At 43.2% G+C, this 25,691-nt stretch overlaps 1 protein-coding gene across 1 annotated transcript; it reads left to right on the top strand.

The window, feature by feature from the left end:
- Positions 1-417: 417 nt before the first annotated feature.
- On the top strand, positions 418-19,897 carry LOC129380333 (uncharacterized). The gene is made up of 5 exons (XM_072284845.1): positions 418-555; positions 6,120-6,268; positions 11,759-11,841; positions 18,143-18,235; positions 19,703-19,897. The coding sequence occupies exons 1-5, from the start codon at positions 442-444 to the stop codon at positions 19,825-19,827; spliced, it is 564 nt and encodes a 187-aa protein (XP_072140946.1). The 5' UTR covers positions 418-441; the 3' UTR covers positions 19,828-19,897.
- The last annotated feature ends 5,794 nt before the right edge of the window (positions 19,898-25,691 follow it).

The raw sequence follows: 25,691 nt of genomic DNA on the forward strand, positions 1-25,691 counted from the left end.
TCATGCCAAAGCGCTATCCCAAATATTTTGCACCACAATGAAATTAATGCCAGCCATATTTTCGCTTAAGTACCGAATTACCTCTTTGTAAAATTCTACGTAATAACAGCTTCCTGCCAGATTGAAACAAATATTAGCAAGCAGTAAGCTATAGTCGGTAAAGTTTTATAGGTCTCGAAAAAAAAAATATAAACAATATAATGTGCAGCTGAATTGTTTTCCTTTTGACGCTCAATCACATTTAGCTGAATGCCCTTGAATGCGACCGTAAAAAACCGCACAAATGAAATCCGGCTCTTGCTACTGTATTTTAGTTCATTGTTTATGTTACTGATACGTCAGTGCATACGTCGCTTGTGTATTCAACTAATTCTGTATAAAAAGGGCCTTCCTAAAAGCAGGAGCATTCCGCACGGCTGTGTTGAAGACGCAAGTAGCATCATGTTTGCTCTTCCACTCTTTCTCTGCATGCTCGCCGTAGCAAGTGCTACTGGTGAAGGCAAAATTGACTACGCAGAAGACCCAACACACTACGACGAGCAGAAGCTTTCTATTGTAAGTGTCTTTGATTTCCGACTGTTTACATAGGTGTCTTTGATCCTAAGTGCAGTTCTCTTGTTCTTTTAGCCTTAGTAGCTGCTGTATATTTGTGTGAAGCATAAAAATGGTGTACTAAAATGCGGATAACTTGCGCTTTGAGCAGAATAAAAGTGGTACAGGGTGTGTATGGGTAAATACGGGGTGCATTTTAGTCACTGCGCATTATAGAGTTGGATGCTGCTGAGTACTGCTCGTGCGCTGTTTATTCTTCAATTTTCTTTGCGGTCAGAATTATCCGCGCGTTTAGTCTCTATGAATGCATGCAAGCGAAAACTTCTTTATGATACTTAACGATTCTATTTAATGCGTTTGTTTCAAGGAGTTTGTCCTACTGCAATTTTATAAAATGTGTAAATCTTTCGAACATGTTTTTTTTTTTCATTAGTGTACCTTATGCAAGCGAGCGTATTCATAGCAGGGGTTTTCGCATTGCCCATAACTGTCTAAACTGCGTAAAATAGAACATCTTGTCAGGTAGCAGATCAAAACGAACTACTTTTCCATTGGCCAATTGGGAAATTCTCTCCTATTGCAAAACTGGTTTAATCTATTGTTGGAACTTCTTCCAGAAACGTAAACATGGTGCTGGTCGGCAATGTCGCCGGCTTAAATTTGGTTGATTGGAGTTGGCAAAACTGATACCCACGATGCATTTCTGAAACGTTGGCAAGCGGCAGTACCTTTGATTGACAGTCTTGGTTGCCAATACCACTTGTTAATTCATTTTTATTTGTCACGAGTGTTACAGGTTATCTCAAGAGTTCACGCACACGCTATGCATCAATGGTTGCAAAAAAAAAACTTCCTCGCGTAAGCTTGAGTACGCACCATGCGGTACACTCAATGCGTGCCGCAAATCAACGAAGAGGTCAGGGCGCCTTATATTCGGTTAGGCACAGACTGTACACCATTCTACTTCCAGTACTAGATATTACTTGCGAATTAGGCGAAAGTTCACTAAGTCGCAGAGCTCAGAAGCACCACGCTTTAAATACTGCGATAAAGAATTCGTAGTGTTCTCGCAGTCTGCCAGAAACTGTGCACTTAAAGAAGACAGCTGTAACCTCTTGTTATACAAATTATGGCAGCACAGGTTCTGCAGAAGCCCGTGAGGTTAAGGAAGATTCATGAGAGGGCAGCCGTTCACCAGAGTGTAGTGCGAACCTGGAAAGCCGCAAATTATTCATGTAACATGAATGCACAAATTATAGATTAGTTTACTACTTCCGAAATAATTCTTGATGTGCCTTTTACGCCAATTACCAAAATATCTAAAAAGTCACACGGCAGGAGGCTCATGTAAAAAGAACGTCTGCTGAGCTGTTCCATTAATTCTTTTATGAAGTTCATATTTTTCTAAGTAGAACTGGGAAACATTTTAATACATTTGTTTCGAAGACTTGCCGTGAAAGGAATGACCTCGACAATAGCATCGTAAGCATCACTGATTCATCGACGTTTAGGGGAACTCCAACAAATATTCTTAGTTTTGAATAACATATTCTAATTGGTAGTTTCCCATGGTTGACGATCATAGTTCATGAGTTAACCTTCCTTTTTTTTCTTTTTTTCCAACCTCAGTCTGTTCTGTTGTATTATGTGTAAAACGATTATATCATCCATGTTGTTATTCCTGATTTCCCATTGTTTTCTACGATACACTTTTGGTTTGCCTAGGTTTTTGAATGGTACACTTTTCTTGAACTTTGTTCTATATTTTTAGTTTCATAGTTCAAAAGTTTGCAGCGTGTTGCGTGCACTAGACTGGATTGTATAACTTGCCAACCCCCCTCTGTAAAGCTGTAAGGCACTGGGGCTACAAGAAATTAAATGAAATAATGTTAAATGAAATAATGTTAGTGGTAAAGTACATAATAATGTAACCCGAATGCCTAAAAAACGTCGTTTTAGCCTCTTGTGACTCGTAACGGATGAAATGTCTGCTTATATAAGTAAGTGGTACACCGAAAATTGGACTGCACATGTTGGCAGCGTCTATCTCAAGACTGGCTGCAAGTAGCTCGCTGTTCAAGACTTCAATTTACAAATTATCACGCCCCCCCCCCCCCCCCCCAAGCTTTCTGCAGAGAAATGGCTGACTTCGAACATCCGGTTGCTCATTATTGCCACTCGCGTATTGTTAACGATTTATACCGTAACCGATTTCACCATATTGATGCGAACTTATTGCACCCGCGAAAGCGCGCTAACTGTATTTGAAACCTTACCAACGCTTACGCCATTTTCAGAGCGAGATTTATATGAATCCGTCCGACGCTGTGTTGCCTCTTGTGAATTTTGCCAACGTCGCAAGATGCCTTCTTTGCTCCCAGCCGTTCCCCTTCAACCCATTGCTTTCCCTACCAACCCCTTCTCTCGTGTTACAGAAGACTTGCTGGTACCTTTCCCTGTACCCACGTGCGGAAACAAATAAGTTACCGTTGCCACAGATTACTCCAGGCGGTACGCGATCATGCGGACTATACCGACCAGCAGTGCCACAAATGTCACAAACTTTTTTGTCTCGACGACCTCCTTCTACATCACGACGCCTCTCGTGAGCTCATCACTGATCGGGGCCGCTGGTTTCTTTCGAAAGTTGGCGGCGAACACTTGTGCTCGTGCTCGACACGCCAGAAGTTCACCACAGCGTATATCCCCAATCCAATGGAGTGCGGTACGTCTGAACCGTACGCTCACAGCCAAGCTTCCCATGTATTTGTCTGACGATCATCGGGAGTGGGACGCCTCATTACCTTTCGTTACATTCGCGTATAACTCTTCCCGACATGACACAACCAGATACCCTCGTTTCTACATTTTGTTTGGACATAACTCCTCCCATGCTATCACGACCCTAGCCGCGTCTTGAGTCAAGTCACAAGACATATGAGGTATCCTCCTGGCCTCCACATCGTCATGCGTCATGTAGGGGACGACGCCCCACACTACGCCGCTGCTCGATCTTCGTCACAGAAGGGCACTGGGAGGTGTTTTGCCGCCGGGGGTAGTTGACGGGTGCTTTGTACATCGACAGAGACGACGAGGTCAATTTCGGCTAGCACGCTGCGATCGTTTCGACCTTGGCCTTCGGTCCTGGTCATCTTGCCAGTCTGTGCTAATAAATGTAATCTCCCTGCCACATTCCCTTTGCCGAGGAGTAACTTGTTCTTTTTTCTCACTCAGGGACATTGACCACCACTATAGAACTACTGAAAAGTTCACGCATTATTCACTTGCTGCTAACTTTATCGACTAACTACACACATTATCTTCTCTAATACAATCTATGATTATCACAGTCTCTGGCGCATCAGCGTTAGTCAAAACTTACTATAGATCCCCTGTGGTTGCTTAGTGCCTATGGTGTTGAGCTGCTAAGCGCGAGGTCGCGGGATCGAATCCCGGCCACGGCGGCCACATTTCGATGGGGGCTAAGTGCTAAAACTCCCGGGTACTTAGATTTTGGTTCTCGTTAAAGAACCCCAGGTGGTCCAAACTTCCGGAGTCCCCAACTACGGCGCACTTCCCAATCAGATCGTAGTTTTGGCACGTAAGACCCCATAATTAAATTTTATCTTTAAGTTGGTGGTGAGCTCGTCCGGAATACGAATAACGATTGCAAAAAGATTGAATGAAAGTAGTTTCTTTTGTTTTCAAGAGCCGAATCCCGGGGCGCCCTTCCGTAGGAGTTAAGCATCACATAACGGGGCCATAAGAGACACTCTTAGTATAGCATGTTGTGTCCTAGCGGGTCTCGCAGAAAAGCAAGCGCATGGGCGGAGCGCTAAACGACCCATAACGTTCACCGTACGCACGCCATTTTCCAGATATAACGTTATCGGCTTAGCGTGTCAACATTGCCGCTGGTCCCAGTCGCCCCCATTTAATTGAATGTGGCGTTGCTGTTTTAGAATTCTCTTTGTTCGTAGAAATTAAGCGTGTCAAACTGCTTTCGCTTAGCCTCAGGCAGCTTTGACGACAGTGTATTTGGATAACTTCGCGGAGTTTCCAAGAGCGGTTCTTATTTCGAACACTTCGATGGCCAACGAAACTAAGGATGCATGGTTCGATGGATGTTATGAGCGCCTCATTTGGAAAGGGGTGGTGGGTTGCGCCACCAAGCTCTCGCTATTATACTGACTAATGCCCTACCTAAGTTAAGAAAGAAAAAAAGAAAGAACACTATGAACTCCCGCAGCCAAATCTTCTGATCCCCTATGCGAACTTTGCTTTTGTACGTCTCCGTTTTTTTGTCGTTTCCCTGCTTTCCTCCCACCAATCTTGCAATCATCTCTTACTAATCTCTATTGCGGACATTTTTACTTTTACCCTGTTCTCGCTGAACCCAAGGGCTTCAAGGAGGCCAGTGGTGCCTCAACCGACCGCTGGGCAGATGTCTTCAAATTCTTATAAAACATGCTCCATCTTGCATGTTGCATCTGTTGCATCTGTTGCATGTTGCATCTTGCACCATGCATTACGACGCTCATTGCACCGTAATGCAGAAATCGAAAAACCGCCTAAATGTGGTCGTTCGAGGCATTCGCCTCTGTGAGATGCAGTGTAAACTTGGGCTTTGTATTTATTCGCTGCGGCAAAAAAAAGTTGGCCAGCTCGGCGTCAGGGGCGAGGCAAGTTCTTGGCATTAGTACTACCTGATAACGTTTGTATTTGCTGCAGAATAATACGAATATACGAGCAATCCAAAATTTCTATGTTTCTTTGCCTAGCTTAAATATATTGTGCTAAGCACATCTTCAAAAATGTTGCAACTGTAGGCATAGCTTAACTGTCACAACGAAAATGCATCGGCGTGTACAGAAAAAGACAGCTAGCGGCAGACTCACCCCTAGTGCCCGCATCTCTTTACCTGTTCGTCTGCAGACTAACACAGTTTTCCTTCTGCGGTACGTCGTAGAACACGGGAGCTCCAGCAGATTCATCTGCATGGTCCTGGCGAACCATGGTTACCCATTTTCTTGGTGGTCAGCACTACATAAGACAAAATACCAATTACCTCTGACAGGAGATGCACGTCTTAGCCATCTGCTTACCAGGCAAATGCTCCTATTTTTATTCTTGTGTATTTATCGAATGCTCCACATGATCTATCCTCGATTTTAATTCATGAAATGAATGTCAGCACGCAGCAGTGGCACTATACTTGACCTACACTATCGTATACTAAACAGTGACCGCTGATCTTTTTTATAAAAGGGATTAGCGCGACGTAGTCACCGTGTCAGAGCGCGGTCTTTGTGTCCATTTTTTTTTCTCGCGGACCCTGCCTAGTACTCTAGCGTTAGCGGTCGAATGCGAAGCGGCCTTTAAAAATTTCGGAATTTATTTTATTGCTTTCTAGTGGAAATTTTAAACGTAAGTTCCCTATCTGCACTACGAACTCTCCGAAGAGGCCAATATTTTATAAGCACGTGTCTCAAAATAAATCTTCCTGCATATCACATGTCCTTGAGCTCATCTGATTTGAGACTTATTCGCGAATTTTTCGTTTTCAGATGCAATCTGTGATGGGGCCGCTTTTCGTTAAGCAAAGAAACTACAAGACTAACACTACGTTCCGCTGCCTCTCAGCCACAAAAGAGCAAGAACTGGAAACAGGGATATCTCAATATACGCTAAAAGCAAGAATGCAAAACGGGACATAGTAAGTATTAAGAATATTTCGTACCAGAGCACAGAAAGCTTGCCCCGACTCCGTTTCACCTTTTCTTTCTATTTCTGTGTCACCCCTAAATGCAGGCACAACCATAACAAGATTTCACAACCTAGCCGCAGTTACCTTAGGAAAGAAATAGGTTTGTTTTAGAAAAATTATCACTCTGTATCGCTAAATGTGATTCATATTTGTTTTATATTGGGACTGATTATTATCTAAAAACAAGCAATGCTTCAATACTGTACACCGCGCGTATCTTCTGTACAAACATTTTACGGGAGACTGAAGACAGACGTAATGTAATCCGTGTGAGGAAATTCCTCTTCTACAATGCCAAGAATGATGGACTACATTGTATTCCAAAGGTCCACTACGGCCCAAATTTGAAAAAAAAGGAGAAAGTTAGCAAACATGAATATTTGTGACGTCACCATGGGAGCGCGGAGGTTGAACTTGTATAGCGCGGAGGTTGCTTTCAAAAATTAAAAGAGTGAAAGCCTCACCATCATTTTTGTAACCTAATAACCTATTATGACAAAATTATGAAAAGTTCAGTTTCCAAAGAATACATTTACGCAATCAGTCTAAACTGGTCGATGTTTCCCTTAGGGTCCCTTTAATGATTCATCTCTCGCCTTTCATATTACTTTAAAATAAAGGTAGGACTGAATAGTTCCATCACAGGAGGTCCAATGAGCAATTATATTTCACTGTCTACATTTTAAGATATATTAATTCGCTCGAATTGTTTCTAGCCTTTGGAAGTTCAAGGGGTGCGCTCTCTCGTGTTGCGTCAAGTTGAACAGCCCGCTCGTACAATTCTCGGAATTTTTCACTTCCTCTACTGCGATTTCAAGGTCGATGAGAGCACGCGGCGAATATTCACCTGCACCGGCTGACAAAGGCACAAAATGGCCTTTGTTGCCCTCTAGAAACACGGCCATGACATCATGCCCTAGTGGTCCTCCGCGCCACGAAGCCAAGAATGATAGGGCCAATGAAACCGGTGGCACTACGGGCAAGCCATGAGATGGACACAATGAGAAGGATAGCGTTCACAATATACTGAAGCACCTGGTAGATTCAGTGGGCGTGATTCTCGGTGATATCCAGAATCCGGCCGCTAAAAGTATACGCTGCAGATGCTCGCCGTGCTGGAGACGCTTATCGCAGCTCTTTAAATGCTGTTAAGCTTCTGTTTGGCGCTTGTACTGCTCACGCAGGGGAGGCACACACACCAGCTTCGTCTTAGCGCCTTTATCTTTAGGTTCACTTGAACTAGTGACTACAGACTAGATACGGAACCAGATAGCGGCTTCATGGATGAGATTTCTGAATGTTTATAATCAGAATGTTGAACTTGCTTTTACCGTTGAGCATCCCTCTTTCTATGTCATTATCATCATCCCCCATCACACCTTTATGTCCCCGTTCCCCCTCCCACTGTGGAGAGTAGCAGGCTAGAGCGCGTTAGGTCAGGCCGGCATCTCTGTCTTCTTTCAAATACAGCTCTCTCTCTCTCTCTCTCTCTCTCCCATTTCCTCAAGGCTGATTTTCGCAGGCCGAAGGCTTTGCTGGCTTTTGCTTACAAAGTTACACTAACAGCATAGCGCGAGAAGGACGATAGACAAAGATTAGACAGGACAAGCGCTTGTCCTGTCTAGTCTTTGTCTATCGTCCTTCCCGCGCTATGCTTCTAATGTAACTATGTATTACCAACCAGCCCAAGCCTATACCCTTCTTTTGCATATCAACAACGCGGACTGACAAGAATTTAAATATATTTGCAACAAGAAATAAGGACAGCCATGCCTATGTTTAGAGACTCCCGTCCGAGATAAATTTGCGGAATTATTCTTTTGTTGACTAGTTGCTTCATACTGAACAGCTAACGTCACTCAAAAAACACATGAATGGCAAAAAAGAAGGACAGAGTGCAGTACGTACTGGGCTCTGTCCTATGCTTCTTCGCGCCATTCTTCCTTTAGTTGATGCAGTGTATTACTTCGTCAATACATCTGCAGCCATCTTGCGGTCTCCATGCCGACACGCACATATTTGTCGCGCTAATGCTAATATTGAATAAATTAGATAGAAATACCAACATATTTGTATTTCATTTATAATGTTTGAATAAGCGATTTTTGGTTATATGTTTAGACTGACTGGGCTATGAACGCTCGTCGTCATTAGCTGCTTCGCCTAATCGCCTACAGTGTCTGGTGCCTATTTTACGTAACATTTTACTTCTACGAGCAACTGCAATGTGAATAGTTTACGAAGTGTCCCCAGAACGTGTTACTCAACTTGTTCGAATGTTTTCTTTTTTTCAATTTCAATGTTAGGTACGCTTAAAATTGAAATTAACTTTACGGTTACTTCTCACTTAATAGGGTCTTCAACTACGGTTGGGTATAAGCACTATCCTACTGAGGTGCCCTATCGATTTGTCCAGGGCAGATCCTGCGTTTAATTCCCGCAGTACTTTTAGAATTCGGCGACCGTTTATTAAATTGGAAAAAGAGATCCAATCTTCCCATTTTGAAATAAGAAATTACAGTAGTCCAAGGTACTACAGTGTTCTTTGTAAACTGCAGAAATAAGAAACGTGCCCTTCCCTAGCTTATTCAATAAACTGTTACTGAAGCAGCCTTTCATATCGTGATCGGGACTCTGCTGCGGCGGCCCGTCCGTCCTTTTCGTTACAACGCTTTGTCGTTTTCGCCAAACTATCTCCTCAGTTAAATTCCCACCACGAGACATACAAAAAGAAAACTTCGTCCACTAGAAACGCTTGTGGCGAAACGGAAACCCTTTTGGCAATGTGCAGTTGGGAGCCGGGCGCGCTAATCAGTAGGATATTGAAAATTATGTGCGCGTGATAATTTGTGCAAGACTTTATGATTCAGACACACACTCGCACGCCCCTCGATAGTGGCGTCTGTGAATGGACACACAAAGCAATACTAAGAGTAAGCAATAGGTTGCGCACTGTAAAGAAGTTGTTTTGGGGAGACAGTGGTAATGCTCGAAAAAAAAAAAAAAGCACGCGAGAGAGATATTGTAAGAGCACACTGTTGTAGCAGTCAATGTGTCCATGGTAGGGGAAATCACCGAAGCCCACCACTCTTTTCCGCAACTAAGCGTGGATTTTGAAGATATTACTACGTGCTATTCGAAGATGATGTCGACACTTGAATTTGTTGGGGCGTGCCCATAAGCGGCATCTGGCTGTTCTCAGGACAGCGAAGTGCCGTGATTGATGTTGGCTGGCTTCTGTGTTGGTCAGTGCTTGCTACCTCTGGTAAATACATCGTGTAAATACCTACTCTGCTTCCATCTAACAATTATCCCGCGGTTTTCACTGCAGCCTAATGCGTTGCCTAGATCACTTGGCAAAAATACCGCAAGTAATTTACTTCGGCAAACCACTATATTTGCTCCACAATCTAGTATACCTTCTGGAGTCAATCATGGTGCAGAAAGAATTGCCAAGTAATTTTAAAATATTAAGTTTGACATACTGTCAATAGCTATGTCAACTCCTGTTATACGCCCACGCGTATGTATGAGGCTACAGCCACAGCGTTAAGACTGCTGTGTGGTGCAGTAAATGACGCATGGTTCTAAGCCTACCTAAGTGTAAGCTAATGTAGATTGCTGGAAAGAGCATTGTGATGAAATACGTGTAACACCGGGTCAGCCTCATTATTCGTAATACCAAAGTTCATATGTATATATTTGACTTCAGTGTACTACAATAAAGAGTCACATTATGGGGTATTGGAAACATTACTGCACATTACAAGTGATTCCAAAACAGTGACAACCGTTTTTCAAGATGTCGTTTGGAACGTGCTGGCGGCCACGTCGTGATAGTGGTTGTTTCAATATTAAGCAACACGACGAAAGAATAATGCTTGCAATTTACCTGCACACTGTAATGGCTTTCCAGATATCGAAATACTTTTGGCACATGTGTTACGAAGCCTCGACAGACGTTTTAAGATCCCCATAGCCTGATATACATAAGCCAACCCATGACTGCTACGTCGGATCGAAAGTTTACTGCGTTTCTTTCACGTCGCACCTCTTTCAATGAAATCTGACCAAACACTTAGAAGCTGAGAAAAAAAAAGACGCTGTTCGATTTATTGACTCCAATAAACAATGACACGGCAGCGTCACAGATATAGACAGTCACATGTTCTCGCTCCACAAAGCCGCATCTCACCACGTCATTTCACCTTCTCGCCGTTCTTCACATTTTCTTTTAGCAATCACGTTCAAAATATGCATTGTTTCAAGCATCAGTTAGCGTGCTCAGTCGCATTAGCCGTATTACCGCCGTCGTAAGCAAAAAGCCGTCACCCACTATGCGTGAATCATTCCTTTTCTCCTCTTGTAGCATTAATCTGGAACGCCCGTATAGTAGCAACAGCTTCTTTTTCTGATTCAGAATCATTATAAGCGCCATTCACCAACTGTCAAATAAAACTGACACAATATAGGCACTGCCTGCTCTGTGTGTTACTAAGTTACAGAGTGTAAATCATTTTTCTGCTAGTTCCCTTGACTTCTTGTAATTATACAATGTCCATGTTTGTTTGTGGCTGGCCAAATATTTCAGTGGTTTCTTCGCGTATTATTCTATTGTTTTAATCATCTCTCGCTCTTTAGATTATGTTCAGCACTCGCTTTCTATTTCATGCACAATTTCGTAATGCTGTGGGCTATAAAGGTGGTAGCACAAGAAATGAATTGAAAACATACGACATTGTAATGTATTTATTGACATCATGGTGTTTTGCGACTGGCTAGAGTTTATCAAATTCTAATCAGAAGAAACTATTGTTAGTTATTTTTTTAATACATACAGTGCCCTCCCAATTCATCGCACTGCACGAATTTGACCAAGGCTATCTGCGAAGATAACACATAATGTTGCAGGCTCGGTGCAGTACAGAACGAGACAAAGCACTTGTCTAAATTCTGAATGCTCTGCAATCATAGCCACGTTTCTAGTACGCCTACCAGATGAACGGGATTCAGTGTGCTGTGTTCGTAACGCTGCAAATGGTTCACTCGGACTCCGCGCATCTGAAGTGAGATGTGGTGCTTTCACTGCACAGCCCCAACAACTCATTTGTTCAAGAGAGAAGTCACTTTTTGTTTATCTAATGTTTCAGCGTTTCGTAAAGAGCGTAACAAACATAGAAACAATACGTTTCTTGCCCGGAACTCATAATCAACCACAGAGTATGGGCAAATGGAATTAAATGCACCAAGTTGCACTCCAAGTGTAGTAATGAACACAACAAAAACTAATGATCTAAACGTCCTCACGCTGGTATCATCTGCGTGGTTGCATCAATTATGCTCAACGTCAAAGACTATAAAATCAGAGGCTACCTCGCCGGACAAGTAAACAGCTTTACATTTACGAATTTTCTTACCATGTTTCCTTGTATTTTGCAGCTTCAGCTACAAAGTGAACATGACCGCTAATACAACTGGTAGCCACACGGAGCCAAATGCGGTGATCTACCAGGAAGACCCAAGTAAGATTTTTTTATGCCTAATAGAAACATCTCTGGCCCAATAATAATATTCCTCTGTTTTAGTTATCAGATTGAAAAACTGCAATAACTGCAATAACTGCAATCTCGCGAACGCAACGGCGGAAAGCGGGGAGGAAGCGCGCCGCCTTCAGTCGCGCGCAGGGCTTCCAGGTGAGGGTGTCTGGCGCGCTTTACTCCGGGCGGCCCGAGCGGCCGCGCGTGCCTGGCCAGGTCTCTCTATCTTGAAAGCCATCTGCGACGGGCCTGCGAGGCGTACTTTGCGATGATGCGAGCGGCTGAACGAAGGTCAACAAGCTCGCTGCTGCTGCCGTGTTTCCTCACTGCAGCCTTTTGACAGCAAGTTTCCGCTGTGATCGAGTGAGATCTGTTCATGTTGGCTTGTGCGCGCGTGACACCATGCTTGTTAATTTAGTTAGTTGAGAATGTTTGCAAGCTTGCATGGCCGATAAATATACTGTCCTTACTTCGTATAGCTGTCCACTAATTTGCTATCACAATCGATGCTTCGCCTTTGGGGCGAAACTGCGACTTTTTTATTATCCCCCGCTGCGCACCATGTTCGGTCTCATCTTCCGCTGTGCTCCATCGCTCGATTACAAGTGACGTCAACGCTTGCCGCTCGAATGGGCGCCAAAGAGCTGTGCTCTAAAACATAACAATATGCAGAAATAACGCACCCCTTAATACTTATGTGAAGCGAACCATTCGTGAAGTGGTTAACGTTGCTCAACTGTTCATGGCAGTGTACGGGGTTCCAGCAAGTACAGACGCGCCTGCAATTCCCTCTACTGTCATCACCACCAACTGGCCCAGCAGACCACACTATTAAACGACTGTTCATCTTCGGTACAGCGTATTGCAGCGTAGCGACTGCCTGCCTCTTCGGCAAGACGAATAGACGCGCAGACTCCTACCGCGTAATTTACGCGACCGCTGATTAGACTGTTTCCTGGATCGGCCAACTTTGCGGAGACAATGCATCCAGGATCGGCACACTTTACTTTTCCCGTATCGCCTTTATCTTGCATTCTCGCCCACTTAATCAGGCGAGAAACTGACAGATCAGGTGCGATGTAACTCGGGAAATAAGCTAAAGGAAGTTTCAATTCTGCGCTCGAAGGCGTATGATTGAGGTGTTGAGAATATTTGTAGGTACTATTCGTTGTATCACTCAGAAATCATTTAGAGAACAAAGCCGGTCACCGGCACATCTATAGGAGTTGTAAGAGTTGGGGCTACATATAGGCCAGTTTATCATATGGCTGGTGTCCTCTGTATGAGCTATTCTACCAGACAGCAGCAGCGCCTAGCAGCAGCCACAGTTTGCAAAAGGGGGTTTGTTCATTGCTTCACATTAATAAATGAAACAAAGAGCGATTCTACTCGACATTTCAACACTGCAATACATCGGTTTAGAACATCCGACCTACACTCGCCTGCGGCAGTGGTTCAGTTGCTGGCACATTTTTTTTACCGAGTACAGCGACGCAGGATTGACGACACACGCAATTTTTGTCGGCCACGGCCGCATACCCATGAAAGCGAAATGCAGAAATGCTTCTGTACACGTTAATTTCCCCTTAAAATTCCCACACGAGCTGAAACTATCGCCGAGCCCTGCTCAACGGCGCCTCTCATAGCTCATACTAGCGCCCATAATATGATGTTGATTGCAACCTATGCTCATGAGAGATATTAAGGCTGACTTGTGCTTTGATAAATCAAGCGTGTTTTTAAAAACAGTATCAAGGACCACTCATTTCAGTACGTGGGTAGTTTACTGTGCATGGACACGCTGCTTTTTGTATGAATTCAAGCTCAAGCGAACCTAGCCAACTTCAAATTTACGAACTCTGTTGTAATTAGTCTAGCTTCCTCTCTTCCTGTCATGTGCGCCGGAACATAAGGTCACTTGTTAAAATGCCCAAACACTGCTACGACAGATTCTCTACTAACTTCTCGGGGATTCTTTTTATCTTTCCTTGCCATCTTAATAACTCGTCGTCACAGAATAAAACAACTAATTACAGTACTGTTACTCCTATTCTTGAGCTGGAATACCATATTTTCATACGTGGTACACCTTCTCCTTAAGTTCATGAGCGACACAGAGCTAAAGTGTCAATGGTCATCCGTCTGGAAGAGTGGAAGAGAATGGATGAATGGTGCCCCATGGATGGTGCACTTTTGTTCAAATAAGTCCTCACCGTTAGTCTCCCTTGCATGCGTCTTGACGGTTTCCAAACTCTACTTCCCTTGGGTGGTGCCAGAGCGAAGAAATTCCAGCATAATTTGCAATATGGAGTCGCCCTGCAGCACAACCTCTTCATCCGCGATAACCTCAACAGCTCGAACCGTTCAGCTGTATAAACGAAAAACACTTTTTGATGGCCATGCACACGGACTTTTCTTTTGTCAATAAGCACTAATACGACTAAGGCTGCTTTCTAAAAATTCGGATGCTTTATCCTAACTTTATACAATCCTCTACTGATTGTTTATTTTTGTTATTTCTGCCAATCGAAGCCCTCCACTCTTCGGCGCGTATTACAGCACATGTAGTCGAACTGCAGTAGACATCGCGACACAATATAAGGAACTCTGACGTAATCATTTCAGGGCCGTACCTAGCTGCAGTTAAACTTTGGCTCACCAAGCTCCATTAATTTCGAGATACGACGGCTACATCTACCCGTAATGTGCTTGACATGGTGTGGCTTAGTAACGCCATTGTAGCAGCCTATTGACTATGGCGTTGCGTTGCTGAGCTCGAAATTGAGAGTGCAACGCTTGTCGATGCGGCCGCATAACACTAAGTGTAGAATGCAAAAAAAAGCGCGTCTACTATGCCTGGACGCACGTTAAACTATCCTAGTTGACGGAAATAATTTTGGAGCCTTCCACTATGGCATGCCTCATCACCAGATTAGGGTTTTATCAGGGTTGTGGCCGGTAAAACCACAAGATCGAGTTTCTACGCTGCTGAAAAAGGTGCTGGAAGGAAGACGCGAAGGGGAGGCTTGTTTATAACATACTTAGGACCATTTGGGGCGGGGAGAAAAAGTTCCACCTGTGAGAAAATAACTCGATGCCCATCCTAGTTTTTTGCGACACTGAATACCGTAACGATATCTAAACTCGCAATCAAATGACCAAAAACAAGCACAAGTGTCGAGATGTGTTCTGGAGTAATTAGTGAAGCTCTCAGAGCGTCACACAGCTCACAGTGAGAGGTCGCATAGCTCAGGCAATCCAGGCACACGGCTTCCACCAAACTAGTCGTCATCGTCTTCCTCAAAGCAGTGCCTACTGCTCGTTCTTCTCCAGTACAGAAGCAACTTGTAACAGCAAACTGTACATTCGAGTGATCCGTCTCCCCACTCGCGCCCTCTACAAAGAAAGCACAGCTCACATGGAGCAATCACGTTGCCCTGTTGCGGAAACAAGATTACGTCAACGAGAACACACTCCTAATGCGGATTCAGGAAAAACTTCGCCCTTTCCTGATGCTTGACTGGCCTGCCTTCCGATACTCTCAGGGTGTCGGCCAGTCGACAAAGAAGGCAGGTTACGCCCGGCGAAGCTGCCGAGATAATTACGCTCCAGTTCTAATTTTTTGGTTTCGCTACGGAGCGGAATACAAGAACGAATGCGAACACGCAGTTTCGCCTCCAGAACTGCTCGTGCGAGCTTTTTGGGCGTCTCGTCTATGATATGTGTAAAAGCAGTTTTTTTTTCTTCAATGTATATCCAAGTGATTATCAAGCAAATACGGGTTAGTCCTATGGTAAAACAGGCGACATTTTATCTAAAAAGAATAAGCTCATGAAAAAACAAGTGCAGCTATTTCTTACTTCTGAAAAGTGAACGTCGGTGGACATTGCTATATGTCACTTATAAAACATTATAATTAAGCTGAACAATATGTTGTCCTCTCGCGACTGGGTTATATGGATGTGATTATGTGTTGCAAGGGTAAATGATTTTGTAAGCTGCTAGCCAGACCCGGTGTACAAATCTCTTATAATCAAATTCTTTTGTAGATCTCGGAAATCAGAGAGTTCGTGCATATTTTTTATCAGGACATACCCAGTTTGCAGGTCTATTTTAGATGAGTTCAACTGTGCAACTGCCTCATGCCATACAAAGACTGCTGCCGGCCCAGATGGCGTTACATGTGTGGTCTTAAAAAACTTCGAACCAGCAGGCAAAATTCTGCTTTTAGAGTAACTTATATAATTATGGATAAAGGAGACTCTTCCAGATTCATTGAAAGTCGTACGTGTAAACACAATCCTTAACCCTTGTAAGGCCCGGCTTTCTCTAGACTTCTTCCGACCCGTAAGTCTCACAAGCTGCTTACGTAAGGTAATAGAGGAGACGGTGGAGAGTCTACTTCAGTTGTGAAGTTAAAACGCGAAAGTGCTATCTAACAATGTGACATAATTTAGAAAGCGGTGTTGCACTATGCATTTGCTGTGACATAATTACCAGCGCGAACAAGACTAACGGAAAAAAGGTGCGACAGAACAGAGCGTTCCATCCTGTCCCACTTTTTTTCGTTAGTCTTGTTCGCGCTAGCAACTATGTCACAGCAACTGCATCAATACCAACTAGCCCAACTTTTTCCGTTACACAATGGATGCTGCGCTGGACCTTGTCGCAAGCGTAAGCCTGAACGCAACAGCGGAAGTTTGACAATCACCGTCTTCCTTGATATTCAGAGAACATCTGACACCGTAGTCACATACATATGCTTGTTAGCTTGCTTGAGGCTGGTCTATGTAGACGATCACTGCGATAGATTTCGCAGTGTGTTCAAAGGGGCTGGCAGGTTCAGCCTTAAAATAAAGAAACAGAAACAGCGTGAGCGAGTAAAGAGCACAGAACAGAGCGCTAACAACGAAATGCTTTAGTTGCAAAAGCAGCACATAAAGACATCATTGAAGGTGACATAAAGAACAGAAAAACAAGGATAAGCGTTATCCACGGAGATAATCCAGTTCTTTTGCTGATAGCGTGAGGGACGCAGAACTGACGCATGCGTCGCCACTTGTGAATATGCAAAATTCCTCAAAGATTTCCCACGTGCGCTTGCACTGCACCTGATGTACTCCTTACATCCACCGTATATTGATGTGTATACAGGCGGGTCGTGGCAATTTCGTCAGCATCCGAATTTGTCATACCGGGCCTGATAGAACAAACGTTTAAATTATGTAAAGTGACATCGGACCCGCTGTGGTTGCTCAGTGGCTATGCTGTTGGGCTGCTGAGCACGAGGTCGCGGGATCGAATCCCGGCCACGGCGGCCACATTTCGATGGGGGCAAAATGCGAAAACACCCGTGTGCTTAGATTTAGGTGCACGTTAAAGAACCCCAGGTGGTCGAGATTTCCGGAGTCCTCCACTACGGCGTGCCTCATAATCAGATAGTGGTTTTGGCAGGTAAAACCAGATAATTTAGTAAGTGACATCCTCTGCCATCACCGAACTCTTTGCTATCCCCCCCCCCCTTTGCGCTTCATAGCGTCAGTAGATATCACACAGAAGTTGCTTACTTTTGGTGATTCACAGACCCTCCTCCGCCCCTCACGTCACTAATGAGCCCAGACCGAAGTGCCTTGAATGCACATTTAATATATGAACGCCTCAAAGAACGTAGAGAATCCAGGGCTTGATATCATATTAGAGCGGATCACTGGATACCGGCAAACTGCCTTATTCGTGGAAACAGTGCAGCGAATGCTGCTACAAAGCAGGTGCTCGAAAATGAAAATGCATTAAATCTTTTTACCCATAATGATGTCCGTCTGTTGCTGAGACAGGTGTACTGTCGACTTACTAGAAAAGCCCGGTTTGATATAAAATCGGTGTTCATACCTATTATTCACAGACCCTAACATTAAACTTCATTCCACTAAAGTTGACTGAGAATAGTAATTGCGTAACGTTTTTACGCCGCCTGCCTATACGTGTCACTTTTTGTACAGATATCTACGCGTTGCTTGTCCGATGTGACAATGTGGCCGCGCTGACGAAGACGTACACCTCTTGTTGAACTGCCCACGATACAGCACTGCGAGACAAAGACTAAAAGCGGATTTATTTTTGCTAGATCATCGACCATGCACTCTGAATAAAAATTGACAAAACTACAGTAGTGGCACTTAGCTATAGCCATTTCTCAAAATTTTGTTACAGTAGCGAAGCTTTCTAAATTTACACAACCATTAAACACTAACATTTGTTCTTCCCTTCTTTCTTGTGCACTCTACAGTGGAGCTTGAACTGAATCACAAGATTGTCACCATGGATAGCAACCACACATGCTTTGTCGTGGTCCGAGTTAATGAGAATACTACAAACCACGGCAAGTATTTCATAATCACAACTCATTAGCTCTGCCTACAGCGAGTTATTGCGCGTGAAAGCGGTCTTTTTTTACCTGTTTCAACAATGTACAAGGAATATTATTGCTGAAGCGCATGACAGCAGCGACCAGTAGAGCCATTCCGCAATGCGTGTCACCTAAGCTGTCGTGCATGCACGCTACGCATTGTTTCTTGTCATGGAGGAGTGGAAACATGCCTGCCTTTGCTATATAACGTTGCTCATCAAATAGAGGAGCGAAGAAAATGTCACATACGTAGATGGCATGCCGAAATCCATGCTCCGGGTGTGCAGTCTCTTGGCAAAGAGCTCCGCAACATCGTTGCAATATCGGCGCTGGCAAAGACGCACCACCGCATTAGCGCTTTAATGAGTCGAGTAAATGTAACCAATTATTCGTATCATGCCAACAGCAGAACAGTGCAGTGGACACGTGCGTCCACACTGAGCTTTGCCATTAGAATTAGTGCAGAAACTCCCCAGTGGGGCTTGTCAGACAGTGCGTAAGCATTATTTTCAGTCGCTCATCTCGCACTCATGCAAAGAATAATTGATGACTAATAGTGTTTTATGGCGCAAGGGCTACAACGGCCAAAGAGCGCCAGTAACGAATAATTGATTGGGTGGCCGAGTTACGCACAACGCGACTCACTGTGTCGAGGCAAGTATGGCAACGGCATGTCGCAAATACTTAATTGGGGCACCTAATTAGTCGGAATTAATCATCTCGGGCGAAGTTTATGGAATAGAGACTAATCTGAATTAGGGTTAAGCAACGCAATAGTAATTCATCATCTTTAACATCATTAAAGTTTATTGCGCTTAAGTAGTGCATTCGTAATTAATCCTGATTACCCTTACTTATTCCTGATTAGCCCTAATCAAGTTAACATTAACCAATCGGTGTTTGGCTCAGTTATATTTTTTTTATTATTTGAAGGTAAATCACAAGCTCCGTTCGGAGCACTGAAATAATCCTAAGTACCCATAATTATATTTCAATAGGCTTGAATAATTTCCGCTAACTACTCTAGGCTAGGTTATTTAATTTGACCTAATCATTTTTATTAGCCTGTATTTCTTAATTATTCATTCTACATGATGCTTGGTCTCATCACAATTAATCTTTATTAGATTTTCTTACAATTTATGAGTGTTCAGGAGTCTTAATTAGGCTTAATTTTTCCATTGTAAGGACACGAATTTTCGAATGATGTAGCCCTAGAATGCTTACGCTATAAAACACTGAACTATAGTTAGCAGCTTAGACTACAGTGATGATATCGTTTGTGTGGCCTTCTCATTTTGCTGTGTCCCCTTACCAACACAGTAAGCTAGAGTTGAGAAAGTCAACCGATTTCAGGGCACACTCATTAAGTACACAGCGCGAGAAGAACCTATGAAATGAACTAACTTTATGCCTTTTGCCTTCTTTATCTTTTTTCAGAGTGCTACCTTGCAATGACGCAGAGCACAGCACCGCAAAACGTTTCCGGTAGATGCAAAGACGTATACGACCAATACTGCCTGGGAGACAGTGTTACTCTTTACGATAATGACTGCCAGCCGTAAATCAGCATGCCACCAGAATTGTGCCTAGGCGTAGAATATACATGTAGGAATAAAAGTGATTGCCCAAGCATTCACCTTTTGTGTTTACTTAGATAAAGCTGTCTTAAATGATATTACTGAATTAGTTGAAATAAAACTAGCCTACTCCTGCTTTTCACGAGTGGAGTCAGCTCAGTTTTATTGTAATTAAAACATAGTTTACTGCACTGCAGATGGGATGAATGAAAATTGTTATGGCAGAAACTCCCCAATGGAACTTGTCGGATAGTGAGTAAGCATCATTTCCAATCATTCACCTTGCACCACATGCATCTCTGACATTCCGAACGCGTGTGGCCGCACGATGGCGACGTTTGAATAATTGATTATATAATTACTTACTTAGGCTTCATTATTGGTATTATAGTGACGTTTGCCTAATGAATGAAGAATGAGAAACTTTGTTAAAAAGATTGATCCGGCAGCTTTAGTTCTGGAGGCCTCAGGTGGCGGCTCGAAGTGCTCGGACTCGGACGGCATTTTCGGCTTGCCGGACGGCCCAGGGCTGGTCTTCCAACCCCGAACTTTTCAGTGCCGCCTCCCAGCGGCGGCGACGCCGATGGAGAAGTTCTCCGGTGGCCCCCGATGCTGGGGCGGCGTCGGGAAGGAATGAATTGAATTATAGTTTAGTTGATAGATTATTCGAATAAATAAATATTCAGCACTTAATTTGTTAATAGAATAGTTAACCCTTATTTGGACTAAGCGGCTGTATGAGGACCCCATTTGCTAAATAACTTAAACATATATTTTATAGCTAAGTAAGATAAATCATCCTAACTACCATTATTATTATTGTATTGGATTAATAATATTTGACCTTAATTACTCTATATTTGGCTTGTTTAGTTTACCATAAGTTAATTTTAACTTGTTTTATTTCTTCATTTTCTTTATTAACCTCACTTCGTCATTATGCTTAAGTAATCGCGTCACAATTAATCATCTTTAAGCTTCCTCACCCTTCATAAGTCTTCAAGAGTCCTATCTAGGCTTGAATAATTGCATTGTATTTACTTCCATGAGTCCTTCGTTAACCTTAATTACTCCTAATAGCTCTTCATTACTCACCGTATTATAGTGATAATCATAAATCTCAGTACTCATACGTTGTCATAAGCCATTCTCATATAGTGGACACATACAGGACCCCATGTACACCTGTGGAGCGCATCGCGTCACGCGCTATAGGCAGACGGACGGACGGACGGACGGACGGACGGACATATTTGTTGTTTAGGAGGCGCACGAAGATTGTTTCCTTTTTATTGGGCACTCTTAATTGTGCTGACATAGACTTATTTATAGGCTATCAGTCTGCACATGTAAAAAAGATTTCTGCAACTGTATATTCTGCAAATGAGTCCGTTTGGCCACGCTCTAATTTGTTGCTCTTAAATGACGTTGTACTCGAGCACTTGGAAGAAGTTCTCGAAATTTGTTTTCAGGGCGCATAATAACATAATATCTTACCAGAATACTGGACGCTATGTGAACGATATTGCAGACGGGCGTTGTCCTGTAATGGGAAATTCATGGCCATACCGATAACATTGCATTGCAAGCTGATCTAGACGCAATTTCTATTTGGTTCATTCAATTGCACAAGGATATAAACGTGCCTAAATGTAAAAATATATCTTTCATGCGCAGACGCAGTCCACGTCAGTTGCAGTGTCCCCTGAACAATATAAGTATTACGTGAGTAACCAAAGCTATGTATTTAAACATTACTTCTAAAATTGGTTTCACGTGCAATTGCGTCATTGATGCTGTAGCCTTTAGAGCTGGACGAATGGTACGATTTAATAAGAGAAATTTGCGAAATGCTCCACAAAACATTAAACAAATTTTTTACCTACCCAGCAATCATCCCATTCTGTTATAGGCACCCACCAATTGAACCCACACACACGCAATCTCACAAGAACCGGGCTGCCCAATTCGTTAGAAACTACACGTTTCAAAGCAGCGTCACTTCAATAAAGAATTCCTTCGGCCCTCCTACGTTTGCCTGCCGTAAAACCTTTTCTCATATTTCCTTTTTAGGTGATATGCACTTCAATCGCACAGCTCTAAATAAGGACGCCTACCTTAAATCGCCGATGTTCATCTCACATCGCCTTGATCACACGCTTAAGATAAACAAGATGTCATCTCGTACGCTTATTTACAAGAATTCGTTTTCCCCGCACCACCAGCCACTGGAATCAAATTCCCCGTGATGTCTTTATAGTTGCCGGCAGCTTCCATTAAAATTTCCATAGTTCCATGTAATCATATTTAAGTCGCAGTTACCCCTCCCTTGTATAATTTTATGTGTTTCGTATCTCCCGTAATTTCTCATATTTTTTTTCGTTTGTATTCTTCATTTGTGTCTGTAAATTCATGTTATAACAATTCCTTTATAGTTTTTGCTTTTTACTCTCTGTTGATTTACTGCGCGTCATCTTATGTATAAACGCTCAACTATCCCTCCGTCTTTATGGCCCACTAAGCGAATGCAGGTATCCGAACAAATAAAAAAATTAGTTTATTAATTTTGAGCCTTCTTACAATTTTTTCGCCTAACGTACTCATTCATTTGTTGCAAGTCATGACTAGCGTTGCTTGACAAAGCAATATCGTCTTCAAGCTGCAGTTGTTGAGATATTTGCCGTTGATCGTGACTTCCGTTTCTTCCTAGTGTAATAGTTTGGCTACTTCTAAGCGTCCAATGAATAGTGTTGAAGAGATTGCCTCTCTTTGCCTGACGTCTTTCTTGATTCCTATTTTGCCGCTTTTTTTGTGGAGAATTCATGTACCTCTAGGGCTTCAACTAATACTTACTAAGATATTTACGTATCCATCTTTTGCTTTTTTGCTATGCAAAGACTGCTGCTATCTGAACTCAATCAAATGTGTTTTCGTGTTCCATAACAACCTTATTTAAATGTTCGTTCTATTGCACAGATTGATAAATTACCCGATGGATGACTTGATGACATGAATGTGATCCACTGAACATAACCACTTTCTCAAGCTGGCCACTTATCTCGGTTGTACGAAGTCAAGTGCCACACTGATTCTATTGGAAAGCACCTTTTTGAATACTTTATACCCAATAGAAAACGAGCTAGCGGGTATATACTTCAATTTTCTATCGTCTTTCCTTTTATGGATTAGTTTCATTTTGTAATTTTTCCTACTCTCTGGTGAACTTGGTCATCAGACATTGGGCATAAAGAGTGGCAGGCTTTTTTATTATAATATTCCTTCCATCATTAAATAAATATGATTTTATTCCATATTCTTCTGCCTATTATTTCTGGAACATTTCTTGCACAACCCTGCTAATCTAAGCGATGGTTAAACATGTAACTTCGGTATGCTATTGTTCACTAATTCAAATCAAGATTGTGTGGCTTCCCTGGGTTGCTTTTACTATATATCACCCAAATTACTGACAACGTTGTCGTCTTTCTATTTCACTGCGTACATTTTACATACCGCACATTCCTACTGGTATCGTGCTGCCTCCAATTATTTACTGCTTTTCTATGTTTGGTTTCTTCTTGGTTTCTTCTTGTTTATCAGCTTTCATACTTGAGCCGGTTCTGTCAGATCTCTTGAGCTAACGATTTTTATGCTTACCAGATTGTGTTCATAGTGTGTTACCTCCAACTTAATTGCGGCCTCTGAAGGTAGTCTTGTTACAATCGCGTTCATTATCTGTACGTTATTTTTCATGTGCCTGTTCTCTAGCTGCATAATTTATACGAATCCGTAACGCTGCACCAAAACACAAGCCGCCGTTGGGTAATCTGAATCTCTTAGAGCATCTCAAGCGGGTAAATTTTTAGATGAGTTTACAGCTTACCTTTGGTAGTTACAATGCTTACAAGCGTTTTGCGAAACTTCTACTTACACGTTAGTAGTCCATTTGAATGGGATGGATAACCTAGATATATTATTGGGCGCAGTTTGCAGGATCCTTATATTGTTCTTATAGCTGAGTTGTAAAATGGATACTTCAGTTTGTATATTTCACGATTTCCAAGAACGTTTGAAATAAGCTGGCTACCTATATAAAAATACACTTCCTGAGGTCGCTAAAATTCGTATTTTTCTCTTACAAAAGACATCATGAAAATCAGTGCAGTTGCTGACGCGCAATCAATTTCCTCGTTCCCCCGTACTTATAAACGGGGCCCGTGCTAAAGCTTACTCTCGATAGTACACTTTACTTGAAAGCACTGAAGGACGCTTGTTTTCCTCTCCCCTTCAAGTGTGCGTGCGTGCGTGCGTGTGTGTGTGTGTGTGTGTGTGTGTGTGTGTGTGTGTGTTCGTGTGTGTGTGTTCGTGTGTGTGTGTGTGTGCGTGCGTGTGTGTGTGTGCGTGCATGTGTGTGTGTGTGTGTGTGTGTGTGTGTGCGTGCGTGTGTGTGTGTGTGTGTGCGTGTGTGTGTGTGTGTGTGCGTGTGTGTGTGTGTGTGCGTGCGTGTGTGTGCGTGTGCGTGTGTGTGTGTGTGTGTGTGTGTTTCCCTCCACTGATTCCCCTTTCCCATCATCAGTTATGCAAGGCCAACTAACCGAACAGTTCGTCCTTTTTCAGTAGAACGTCTTCCAACTTGCATTGCACGTGGCATACATTTGGAGACACAGCACACACTCGTTGGACTACGACGGAAAGATTGTGCATAGCTGCACAGAGCACTGTTGACCTTTCCGCTGCGCTCATTTGTGCGCGACTCCCCCCCACTAGCGGCAGCTGGTGCGTTTTCTTGTAAACATAACTCACGTGCATCTTAGTGTTGCTCATAGTCGGCAGCACTGTATTGCCATGGATGTGCAGCGATTTCTTTCATGCGCATGTATGTAGCCTGTGCTTGAATTCTACAAAGCTACTTTCGCGATGAATTTTATTCGTTCGCTGCAGGAAATTTTCGTTTGATAGGATAATGTAACAACGCGGAATTTAGTCACCGTTTACGCCTGAGATAACGTTACCTACATTCCGAAAAGAACAGACGGCACGAAGAAAGGGGGTGGGGGCACGCGTTTTTAAGGAATAAGAATGAATGCACTTGCGACAATTGAGGTCGTTACTATTTATGGACGCCCAACGAAGAGCTCTTGATGCAACGTATAATATGGTAATTTAGAGACAAGCGGAAATATGGCAAATGATGTGTGAGTATGGGGTTCAAGCCAGCATATCGAGCACCTTGAGGCAAAAATCGGCTCTTCCGTTGTAAAACCGGCCAGGTATAAGCCTTGTCTTGAGCTGTCTGAAAATATATACAGCTGTGGTGTAGCTGCTACAATACCTGGCTTCCAGGTGCAAGTTTCTGGTCGCATCCTCTGGGCAAGGTCAGCGCCGAATACCGAACTACCAGTTTTTGCTTACAGGGACGCTAAAGGCAAATACTAAGTTGACGTTGACTGTTTAAATACCATTCCAGAAACCTGGCAGCGCTTCTTTCGTGCCAAGAAAATACTTAATTAGCTTACAAAAAAACTGCATCTTAAGGGTCCAAATACCTTTATCACAGTTCAAATCTCCCGCCGCCCAACCAGGGAGTGCTGACGTTGCATACGCCATCGCCACCGTTTACTGCCGTCGGTGGGTAAAACAGTGCCCGACAGACGGCGCTACGGTTTTTGGCGTAATATGCGAACGCACGGCCATAGAGAAACTGAGTCAAGACAGAGCGCAGAATTCGACTGTCAAGTAGCGTAGGCCATTCTGGAATCCGGCGTCATCACACGGTCTTCGCATTCTCTCTACTACTTGCCGCTTGTGTGAGTTTGGCTAGCCTGCAAAGCCAACGCAGCATTATGTGA

This window comes from Dermacentor andersoni, chromosome 10 (genome assembly GCF_023375885.2).
Source record: "Dermacentor andersoni chromosome 10, qqDerAnde1_hic_scaffold, whole genome shotgun sequence".
Taxonomy (NCBI): Eukaryota; Metazoa; Arthropoda; class Arachnida; order Ixodida; family Ixodidae; genus Dermacentor; species Dermacentor andersoni.

Coding starts and splice junctions, on each gene's coding strand:
- LOC129380333 (XM_072284845.1), top strand. CDS start 442: ATGTTTGCTCTTCCACTCTTTCTCTGCATGCTCGCCGTAGCAAGTGCT. Junction 556..6,119: donor ACGAGCAGAAGCTTTCTATT/GTAAGTGTCTTT, acceptor TTTCGTTTTCAG/ATGCAATCTGTGATGGGGCC. Junction 18,236..19,702: donor TGAGAATACTACAAACCACG/GCAAGTATTTCA, acceptor ATCTTTTTTCAG/AGTGCTACCTTGCAATGACG.